This window comes from Rhopilema esculentum, chromosome 3 (assembly GCF_057945365.1).
Source record: "Rhopilema esculentum isolate cy_ngs chromosome 3, ASM5794536v1, whole genome shotgun sequence".
Taxonomy (NCBI): domain Eukaryota; kingdom Metazoa; phylum Cnidaria; class Scyphozoa; order Rhizostomeae; family Rhizostomatidae; genus Rhopilema; species Rhopilema esculentum.
The window spans coordinates 8,005,104-8,016,274 of NC_142817.1; the positions used below are offsets into that span (position 1 = coordinate 8,005,104).

Here is an 11,171-nt window from a genome sequence, read left to right on the forward strand (position 1 = left end):
AAAAAATTAATAATTATGATGTCATCACTTTGCCCCTCTGCAGAATAATTCAAGAAATAAAAGTCAGTTGGTTTAGTGTTTTGACAGAGATAAATTTCCAAATAGCTAAAAAACATGCAATATTTGAACATGCAATTTACACTGACATGACTTATGAAAAACATAACCTCAACACTTGTTATCTGTGACAACCATTGATATAAGAAAAAGTGATTTTATACGGGTTCAGGATAGAACCCTTTAAATAATCTTTCAAATATAAACTACCCTAAAAGTTTTTAGAGAGCTATAATTCAACATGTTGGTTTTTCAGGCTTTCAATCCTTCTAACATAATCAGATTTTTCTAAGCAGCCATCACATGTCTCATCCCAATCACTAAGAATCTTCTTTAGCTGTTTAACCCTCATCTTTTTCAAATCTACAGTTTTCCAGTCGATTTCCTTGTCTAAAAGAAAAGTTCAAACACAAGTTTAAATATAAACAAAATATGTCAAAGATAATAAAATAAGTCTAAGGCTCAACCTATGTTATTTTTCCAGCAAATGTGATAAACAAATTTCATATTAGTAAACAGAGTTATTTTTCTACTAGGAGCTTATCATTAAATTGAGTCACAAGTGTATGGAAGGGTTTTCGGCAAATTTGTGTGTACTTACTTTTAACTTAAGATCAAATGTTCCTATGAGAATTTATGTCTTTAATACCCTTCCATCAAACTTTGATGCACTTTATTGGCACCTGATGGTTTTGAAAACTTTTCTTTGATATTTAAAGACACAGAGCCAAGAGTAAATAAAGAAAATATAGTTTGCTTAAGTAGCATTGCAGCAATTGAGCTTATTATTAAAAGCACCAAGCTATCCACTTCTGCATGGCCCTATACAAAGCCTGAGAAGGTATAGTTCTGCCCAGAACCTTACCTGATTAGAATTATCTTTAATTTTAGTAAGAGTAAGTATTGCAAACACAAAAAAAACCTACCATACTGCAGTTCACAAATTTGCCTATCTTTTCTCTTTAACTTCTCACAAATTGCTTCTGCCTTCATGAAGTAGGACAATGGCTTTGTGATTTCATTGAGAATGTATGTGGCAGCATCTGGTGTTCCACCAACATAGTAGCAAAATCTGTTTTCTTTACCCTTTGCCTTCTTACAAACTTTCTTTAGTTTTTCAGTTAATACATTATTATCTTTTCTATCCTCCTCAGTGAGTTTCTCTTCAAATTTGTTCAAGAATTTCACACATACTAAAATGAAACAGAAACTATGTATTAAAAACTTATCCCAGATATACAAAAAACTCCAATAATAACTATCTAAGATAATTAGACAACGATAACAGATGTTTTTGGCCATCAGTTTAGGGTTCCACAATTTATTAAGAAATTGTTTTTTGAGAAAAATAACTGGCAAGAATCCCTAGAAATTACTGTAGACTCTGGTTATAATCACATCAAATGTTGTTTGAAAACTTATGACTGTAAACGGAGTGTGACTGTAAGCGGAGCTAAATTTAATAAATGGTATATTTGGTTGGGTCTAAAATTTATATGACGCGGACTGAGTTGACTGTATTAATAAAAATCTTACCTTCACATTCACCAGGCTTTAATGATGCCCTTGCATCTTGTAGAAAAACAACAAGAACAACTAACACTGCTGCAATGGATTGGAGCTGCATTTTCCCCTAGTGTACTAAATCGAACTTACACTTTCTAATAAGTTGGAGTACCAACTTCCAACTAAATTCCGTGACAAGGAGGATTTGGCGGGAGCTGATTGGTCAATGCTGGTCGTGTAACCTCGCGTCTTCTGCGGGACATTTCAAACCTCATTCCAGAAATTTTACCTCCCTTTGACGGAATTGACTAAAATGGCGGATATACAGCAAGCGAACAAAAAGTGCGAATCGAAAAAGTAAGTGATTAAGTGCTTTAAAGTTTGAAAATCTATGATTTTTTTAGCTAGCCATGTTTGCTAAAAAATTTTAGAATAGATGGTTGCCTTCCTTTTAAAGAGTGTTTAGAAACCAGGTATTTAGAGAGTTTGAAAATAATTAGGATGGTCAGCTCACTCATGTCAACGACGGTTTAAATAAGAAAACAAAACAGCATTTTTTGACACCCATCAGCATCACAAAATTAGCTAAACTTCGGTTGGAAAGTTCATAAGCCTATTTCTATGTTCTACAAGCACATTTGTATTCTAGCTGAACTGAAAAAGGCTATCACATTTTTTAATTTTAGATGTGTTTTCATAGCCAATTTCCTTCCTGGTGAAATTTGATCTGAAATTATTTGGTCAGATTATTTGGAGGAATTTGATTTGCTATGAAAAAAATGTTTGAAGTACCCAATTTATGAAAAGGGGGCTTTAAAAACTTTGCATCCTGATACAAATTCATGATGAAGAAATTGTCCCCTTTTGTACCTGTATACTGCACCTCTGTTTTGAAATCATTTGACTGGGTGATTTTTCTGATTTACCTTGGCTCTCACTGTACAAGATTATCTTCGCCATAGTTTTTTCAAGTGCTCACCTGGCAGCAGAAAAGTTTCTGTTTTGTGGCCCCAAAATCTGACAAGCTTACCCAATTGCCATTGATCTTTAGTCCATATAGATGTTTGGATAATTCCCAACATGCTTAAGCCAAGGAAAAGGTTTGGCTGCAAGAAAGAGAGTGGTATGATTTATGCATTGAAACTGAAGCAGGCTTTCTTGGGAAAAATGTAGCAGGGTGCTAACCACAGCACGTCTGAAAACATCCAGGCTTGTTGTGGTGTATGACATTTTTTACAAAAATTTTTGGTTATTATGATAGATTCAAGCAGAGATTGCCAGCATGAAAATAATGGCTGCAATAGTTTTGAAGAAATTTACTTCCTTTAATTCTTAACATCTTGAATTCTTAGCATCACTGCAACATTTTAACAATTAACGTGTTATTTCTGAAGACTTGAGCAATTTTCTACACAGGTATAAGCTGAACTTATTTAACATATCAGCAAAAACACAGTACTGCAAGTACAGAAAAATGTTTGCCATTTCATCATAAACAGTTTTCATCAGCTATAGTAATAAATCCTTAGTAAAGTCATTGATGCTTTGGCCTTCATCTGGTTGTAATGACCATTTTTGCTGGTAAATCCTTGCCCCAAGGGTCCTCTGTTATCAAGCATGACAGCTATTTTATGTAATTCACTGGCCAGATGTTGATAATTCATTAAGATTTTTCATTGAATTTAATGTTGTCTAAATTTAGAGCATATCCAAACCTTAAGAGAAGGGTGTATAGGGTAGCGAAACCCCTAAATCGGCTATTATTTATAGAGATTGGCAAATCAACTACTTTAATTTTTATGGCATAATTGGCAAATAAACAATATTGGCTAAGCGACTGAAAATGAAAATCTTGTTCACAACACTTTAGGTTCCTCTTAAAATTGGGGGCAAAAAGGTGTGTTGTAGTCTTCTGTGTTTGGACTTGTTCATTGGAATATCATAAACCTTGAAAAGGTGTCAACTTTTGCACACATCTTTTCTCAATTTTCTGCATCATAAAAAATGCATGTTTGCCAATATATGTTTTGCTAATGGCAGTAATGATTCCCACCAGAAATAATGAAATAGGAGTAAGGAGACCAGAATAACGGTGGACATTTTTAGAAAAGGCTGTCATTTTTTAAGGAAAATTACATTGAAAGGGACTAGAATTAAGTTCGTAATGATGAGAGTATACAGGGTTTGTTTTGCTGAGAGACTTTGTACGGAGTTAGGCAGAGTTCAATGGGCCAGACATTTTTGGTTATACCAGAAGATTAGTTATACTTGTATCCAGCTTTCATAATATCAGGCTTCCACTGTAGATAAGTTCTATGATTATTTCAAAAATTTTTATTTGATCTGCAATTCTGACAAGATGTAAACCTTTTTGAAGTGTCATGAAGTTAAAGTACCAAGAAAGGATAAACCTTAAGACCTGTCTCAAAAACCAACAAAACCAATCATTAAGAATGTTCCTCTCAAAATAGCAGAAGGTGCGTGATATTTTGTACTCCTGGAAAGCAGCAGGTATGCGGGTGGAATCGCATGCCTTTCAGATCACAGTTTTGCAATTTTTTTCCTTAAATTCTAGAAAATCAATAAATTCAGTAGATGAGTCTGAAGAATCAAGTGATGATAGTAGCTCAGACGATAGCAACAGGCCATCAGAAGAGGAATCAAGTTCCTCTTCATCATCAACTGGTAATTCAGATGCAAAGAAAACCAGTGTAATGGAAAAAAATAGAGATGGAAGGAGGGGGTTAAAGAAAGACAAAGGTGAAGATAGAGAAGCGTCAAGTGAGAGTTCGATTGAGGAGGAAGAGGGGGAGACTAGACATGTAAAAAATACAGCAAAAGATAAACAAAAGTCCAAAGAATCTGCTGATAGATATAAAAATAAAGAGATTTCTGATCACAGAAAGAAAAGGAGAAGGAAAGATAGCTCAGATCATTCAAATGAAGAAAAAAGACGAAAAAGTGATGTAAGGAAAAGCCATGAGAGAGATGACACAGATAATAAAAGAAGGAACAAAGATAGATACAATACCCATCATCATCAAGAGGCATCTGAGTTGTCTTCTAGAGATCAGAACACCCATGTAAATAGAGAAAGGTACAGAAAGGATGAAAGTTTTCACGACCGAGAGAAAAAAGACCGGACTAGGCATGGCAGTAGAGAAAGATTTGATCACAGAGAGAGACACCAAGATGGTGATTTTAGGGAGCCTAGGGGAAGAAATAGGGAAAAAGAACGCGAATATAATCATAGTAATGCTGAAGACAGAAGGAAAGAAACAAGACGGCATGATCAAAGAAGGCACAGATCTGCAAACAATCAAGAAGATGTCAGAAGAAGTGGAAATGATCATAACGAGGCTAGAGAAGCGCATGTTAGGGAGTGGGATAGAGGCAAAGAACGTGACGATAGAAGGGGTGAAAAAGGGGAAGGAAGATCAAGAAAGTAAGTGATTTTCTGCATTTCATACTTATATTTATTTCAATCTAACATATTTTGGAGTAATTGAAATTTTAAGGTACTTAGCTGCCCATATAGAGAAGGGTGAAACTTGGAGCAGCAGCTTAGTTCCGTCGTGTTCTATACACAAAATACATGTAAAAATCGCTTAGTATATGGTATCAAGCACCTTTGATAGACCGGTAAACAGTAATTTTCATTAAGAGTATTAATCAGTTGTATTCTTGCCATTTTTCGTCAACTGGGTCTGCACAGTTAAAAAGGAGCAAAAAATTGACGTGTATTCGTTTCTTGCTTGCGTGTTTAGAGCCAATTCTTACGGACGTGTTCATTACAATGTGTGCCTTTTAGTTTTTTGCTTGAAATTTTAGCAATAACGAAGGCGAAAGTGTGGAGTCGGGGAATCCAGAGAGCCAAACCGAAAAGGAGGAACCAAACTTTGAACTGTCTGGCAAGCTGACGGAATTCACAAACACCTATAAAGTAATATATTAAACTACTTTTTCTATAAGATGCGTCAGATACTTAAGTCCTGGTCAAACGAATTTAATTTTTGATTGAGCAGCACAGAGTTGTAAGGTTACAGCAGAATTTTTGTAAGGTTACATTGTAAGGTTACACCGTTGTAAGGTTACAGAGTTGTAACATTGTAAAGTTACAGCAGAGCTTTGTTCAACGTTTTTGCTAAGTAGTCATTCCGTTGCTGAATGGCAACTGGCCGAGTCAGGTTATATCCTGACTCTATCCTGTACTTACATTCACCCAGCTGCAAATTTGAGTAATTGTTAACATTTTAGAGTTAACATTTGTAAGGCAAGAAGAAATTTCACTATTCATTTTAACTGTTTTTATTTTTTTACTTCTTAGTTGATCCTACCTCATTTTGCTTTGGCTATACACAAGCTTTTCCCTATGCAAATCGCACAATACATATCGCCCACATATTACATGATTTTGGCAAACCAATATACTATCAGCTTGAATTTTTAAATATCGCTTTATTACCTTAAAATGGCATCTTTTATTTGGTACGCAGGCATTCTTTTTTTCCACTTATTCAACCGATTTATCCAAATGGTTTCTACAGCTGTATTTTCACCAAATTTTAATTGCCGCTTGACTAAATTTCTCGCTAGTTTCTAGAACAGTAAGAATAGTAGCGGATTGATGTCAAAACATTAAAAAATTAATAAAGTAATTTTTGATACACATCTTTTATCCTAAAGATAGTATTTCATAAAACAGGTGTTCAGCTTATGAATTATCGTTCGTTCACTTGACTCACATGTTCTCAATATAATCAAAGTTGTTCTATGCCCCCCCCCAAAGGTCCCTAATTATCAGGTTACCTTCCCCTCATTTTATGAATTGACGTGTTTCTCTCACGCCTGTTTCTATTGACTCTTTAAATTTATGTTACAAACTGCAGTTCACTCATTTGTGAGAACCTAGCAGTGTTTTTATACAAACTCAAATAACTTCTATGGCTATTGTGATTTTAGGGTGTGGTCATAAAGTACAACGAACCCCCTGAAGCAAGAAAGCCGAAAACAAGATGGAGATTCTATCCTTTCAAAGGAGACCAAAGCTTGCGTATGTTTCTTTTCAGCGTTGAATGTTCCCTTCAGCGTGAAGTTTTCCCTAGCTAGCTCTCTGGACAGATATTGATAGGTCTTATTCAATATTTAGCACTTAAAGAGAATTCTTCTTTACTGTCCTTCAATATTGTCGATGTCAAAAGAATTTTAATTTTTATCATATTTGTAAACAATCTCTTGTCCGCAAATCAAAATACTATGAAAGTCATTAGTAACTGCCTCGCTCAACCTCGCCTGGTATCGTCAGCAAACATTACAGCTGAGAAATGATTGCAGATAAGAAGTAATAATGAATTTAAATGGGATGCTTGGAGGATGATACTTAGAGCACCCCATTTGCAATGATCTCTTCATTGTCAGTTCACTGTGAATAGGTATTACAACTTTCTTACGACCTTAGGTAGAGGGATGAATGAAAGTATGATTTATATATGTTAGCTAAATCCGTTTGATACTGGTTTATTATTACTTTGTCGCTACTTTCTCCCACCATAGCTGTCCTGCATATTCACCGCCAAAGTGCATATCTACTTGGCAGAAACAGAATGGTATGTGAACCGCTTCAATTACGAAATTATATTTTAAACTTGCTAGTCATACAAAGTTTGTTTATCAGTTACAGATTTCTATTCTAATGACCATTCCAAAACTCTTGTCAGGTTTTGTGTTTGGATCTGTTATAAGCCTTAAGACTTTATATATTTGGAAATCTTCTTCAGGGATTTCGAAGTACAATTCTGGCTTTGTTTGGAAGGAAAGTCTTATTAAATGTACTGCTGGAGTGCACTTATGTTCGGACAGTTTGATTTTAAAAGCTTATCCTCAAAAATATGATGAAATCTGAAAATATAATTAATTTTTGGAGATTTTCCCAGCGCCATGGGGATATCTTACTTCTCTCTCTGCTTGCAGTCATTGTTGAGATTGAAGCCAGGATAGCTGGCTAGGATGTATCGAAACGAACCCACCTTATGGTTTATATGGTAGTCAAAGATAAAGGAATCTCTATCTACAATTCTTGAGAAGACCCCCAATCCCATTTTGTTCAGCATGTTTTCTGATTTACAAAAGACCATCAAAACAAGATCTGATGAAAGTGGTTACAGATTCCTGATACTTTCCACTACTTTTGGATAGGCCAAAACGACGTGAAACATTTCAATAAAATGATAAAAAAAACCCCGATCATTTCCTGCAAGAGAACATATTTTCAGTATGCAAAGTGGCCCATATTTCCTGCAAAATGCAGTTCCGTCGCTAGCTATGGTGCTCAAGGAGGGTTTCCAGATCCCATCTGCCGACAAAGTGGATGAGCCGTTCTTTTTTTGCCGACAAGATAAAAAATTTGCCGACTAAACACCCATGAAGGCAAAAAACTCCTCGTTTATGCAACGGAATATTAATTATTTTTTTCGAGTTCTAAGGATTCTGTAAATTTTTGCCACAGATTGCGGATATTCCCGTTGATCATCCATCTTGTTCCAGTCAGCATGCAGTGCTGCAATATCGATTTGTTGACTATGAGCGCCCTGATGGATCATTCGGAAGAAGAGTCAAGTGAGTTGACTGTCAAGATTCAAAATCTTTTCCATATAATGAAAAGCATGCATACGAGAGAAATTCCACGTAAGAGAAATTTTAGAGTCTGCATATAGGTTGGTAAGAAAGATATGATTAATGTTTAGAAATGCTGATAAGACAGTAATTTGAAATTGCTCTGGACAATGTTGTTTGACTGCAAATTTCAAGCTTAGGGGCAATAATTTTTCTAAGGGGTAGCAATTTCCTCTAGAGAAGCAATTTTCAAGTCAATCTCTTGTTTATTTTAATCATAGCCAAACGTTTTTCTTTAACGTCAATTATATTTCAATTCTGAGGTTTGAACATATAGATATAAAAGTCTGACCCTAACCCTAAACCTGAACCTAAACCTAAACCTAACACATAAGAATGTATTTTTAACTAGTTGTTTGTACAATCTCAATCGTTGAACGAAAGGTATACAATTGTTTTGTCGTGTGAACTGCGTATTCCCCCTTGCCCCTCTTTGAAGGGGCAAATGCTGCATTATGCAGAAATCTTACTTTGCAGCCATTTTCATTTGGCCTCTTTGGTTTATGCCTGGCGCAAATTTCGCCAATCTTTTACGATATCTAATATAAAAGCAGCACAAGGCAGATGATAAAGGGGGCATGCCACCAACTGTATCCACGTGGAGTTACCGATTATGACTTCCCTACAAATTAACTTATTTCAGAAATATAATCCTACTGATTAATCAATGAAATGGAAGTTATTTATCTCATTTTTAATCTAAGGATTTCTTAATGTGCAATGTAGATATTAACAATATTCTCGAAAAATCATTTTTAGTATGTGCACGTTTTATAATTACCAAGCCAGTCTGACAAGATGTCATAGTCAAGAGTAAATCTGTGCCTGCAGTAAATTTATAGCTAAACTAGACACAATTTTCTTATAATTGGCCGTCCATTAGATTTTTTATTAAATGTGGAGTGTAATTATCTGAAAAAGCAAATTAAATTAGAGAATGAAAATTAAAGAATTATTATATATCACTTCCTACTTAATCAAAAAACATCTCAATTTCCATTTTCCTGCATCAGATAATTTATTATACTATAATTTTTTCAGTACCTGTATGATAATTATCTCTTCTCTTCTTAGGCCATATATAATAGACTTGGACTCTTCAAATGGGACGTTTTTGAATAACAACAAAATTGAAGCAAGACGTTATTTCGAGTTAAAAGAGAAGGTTTGAATTTGATGCCGAATTCACTCACTTTTTTCGATTCTTAAGGATTTTATTTTTTAATCTGCAAGCCTTGCTTTGAAAACAAAGCTCTAAATTTTCTTTGTAGCATGTCTGAAGACATTCTTTAGAAGAAATCTGACCTTCTGACCATGTTTTTGCTTTCTCGCCAAGCTTGATGTTTTTTCTTGGAAAGAATCTCTCTCGAAAAAAGTTTAGTTTCCTTTCTTCCTTTCACAAGTTTCAAAAATCTGCAATTCCTTACTACGTTCTATCCGTAAATAAATTCGATCCTGTCTTTGGATTTGGACAATCGTTCACTTCAGGAAAGAAACACCAGAAACACCCGGCAGATAGAGGGTTAAGGAGGGGAGAAGGAGTTGGAAAAGAAGCTAGGACGGAGAGGAAGAAAAGATTGCGAGAGCAAGAACAGTTGATTGTATTCTAGAGGAAGAGGAATTTAATTACTGTCATCGTTTTGTTAGAGCTTTATATCCTAATCTTGGAGAAGTTGAAGTATTTTTTCGAGTAGAATCGATGCGAACAAACGTGCCTTTGGAAATTGGTGTAAATGAACAAGAACTCGTTTAACCAGGCTAACAATGTTGAACTTTGTGGTTTTGTTGTCTTTGCAGGACGTGTTGAAATTCGGATTCAGCTCGCGGGAGTACGTCATACTACATGACCAATCAAAAGATGACACCAAAGAGTCTGACGATGAGAGTATCGGCAAATGAATGTCTGTAAGTTAAAAGGAAAAATCTTTCATATGTGAATGTATAGAGAACCAATTCTGGGATTTTCTATGAAGCTGGGTGTAGCATAGAAGCGTTTTGTTAAAAAAATTTGCCTGAGGTAAAAATCTGCTGTATAGTTATTTATACTGGATCAACATCTTGTAAATCTTTAGAAATATCAGTGCAAAGAATTTCGTGTTTTGAACTTGTTTGGGTGCAATTCATCAATTTGAGAATTTGCAGCTTTGAAAAGTTATTTGAACAAACTGTGTACAAAGGATGCTGACACGCCCCTTCTCACCTCGGTTTGACTGCTAAGCCTCGTCTTTGTGATGACAAATTCTTTATCAGATAGGTTTTGTCCCATAATTTTGGTGAATTGTGTCTGTCGAATCACCTGTTTGGGGCTCTTCGCGTCTGAAAATTTCACTTAGCTTTTTTTACTGGAATGCTTGTGTTGCTAAATTCTTCTAGAGTTGAACCACTTCTAGAGTTTTCATCAAGAATGAGCTTGAAATTTAAAAACATTTGTACTTTTAAGCCCTCCCCAACCTTGTAAGCTAAAAGGGCTTGAGTAAAGGTGATTTTAGAAGAGATAAATAACAAAATTTATTGTATTTCTTACATTGTTGTTTTACAAATAAATAAACACACGTGTATTAGTTCTCTATTTCTTACAAAGATAACAAAGAAATCATATGCTTTAAGGATGCATATTACTTTAGTGCGATCTTTTTATTTGCAACCTAACGAACACATATTTGGGCCAGTGAAGAATTAAGCATAACATCATTAGATCTCCTAACGAGACTTGATATTTTGTCGTATACTTTCAATCAATGTAAATCCGAACTCCGTATATTTCTTACTTCAGAAAGGCCTATACACTGCTCGATGTGGCTAAACTAATGGTTTTTATATGTCGCAAAGTTTTACCTAATCCAGTAGTATCATATTCAATCTTTTCTATTCAGTCTCATTTCTGTTATCTTTGGTTTGTGTTTATGTTTTGTACCGTTTTGAAAATTTTGTGAAAA

The 11,171-nt window shown here is 34.9% G+C and overlaps 2 protein-coding genes across 2 annotated transcripts; one reads left to right on the forward strand and one right to left on the reverse strand.

Moving 5' to 3' along the window:
* Positions 1–67: 67 nt before the first annotated feature.
* Positions 68–1,760, reverse strand: LOC135692572 (mesencephalic astrocyte-derived neurotrophic factor homolog). The gene is made up of 3 exons (XM_065210749.2): positions 1,594–1,760; positions 984–1,250; positions 68–447 (listed from the first exon to the last, which is right to left on the reverse strand). Exons 1-3 carry the CDS (start codon positions 1,682–1,684, stop codon positions 287–289), a joined length of 519 nt encoding a protein of 172 aa, XP_065066821.2. The 5' UTR covers positions 1,685–1,760; the 3' UTR covers positions 68–286.
* Positions 1,761–1,806: 46 nt separating this feature from the next.
* On the forward strand, positions 1,807–10,841 carry LOC135692568 (uncharacterized). Its single transcript, XM_065210744.2, has 8 exons — positions 1,807–1,920; positions 4,139–5,008; positions 5,395–5,506; positions 6,526–6,616; positions 7,117–7,169; positions 8,069–8,178; positions 9,310–9,400; positions 10,033–10,841. The coding sequence occupies exons 1-8, from the start codon at positions 1,877–1,879 to the stop codon at positions 10,132–10,134; spliced, it is 1,473 nt and encodes a 490-aa protein (XP_065066816.2). The 5' UTR covers positions 1,807–1,876; the 3' UTR covers positions 10,135–10,841.
* Positions 10,842–11,171: the final 330 nt, after the last annotated feature.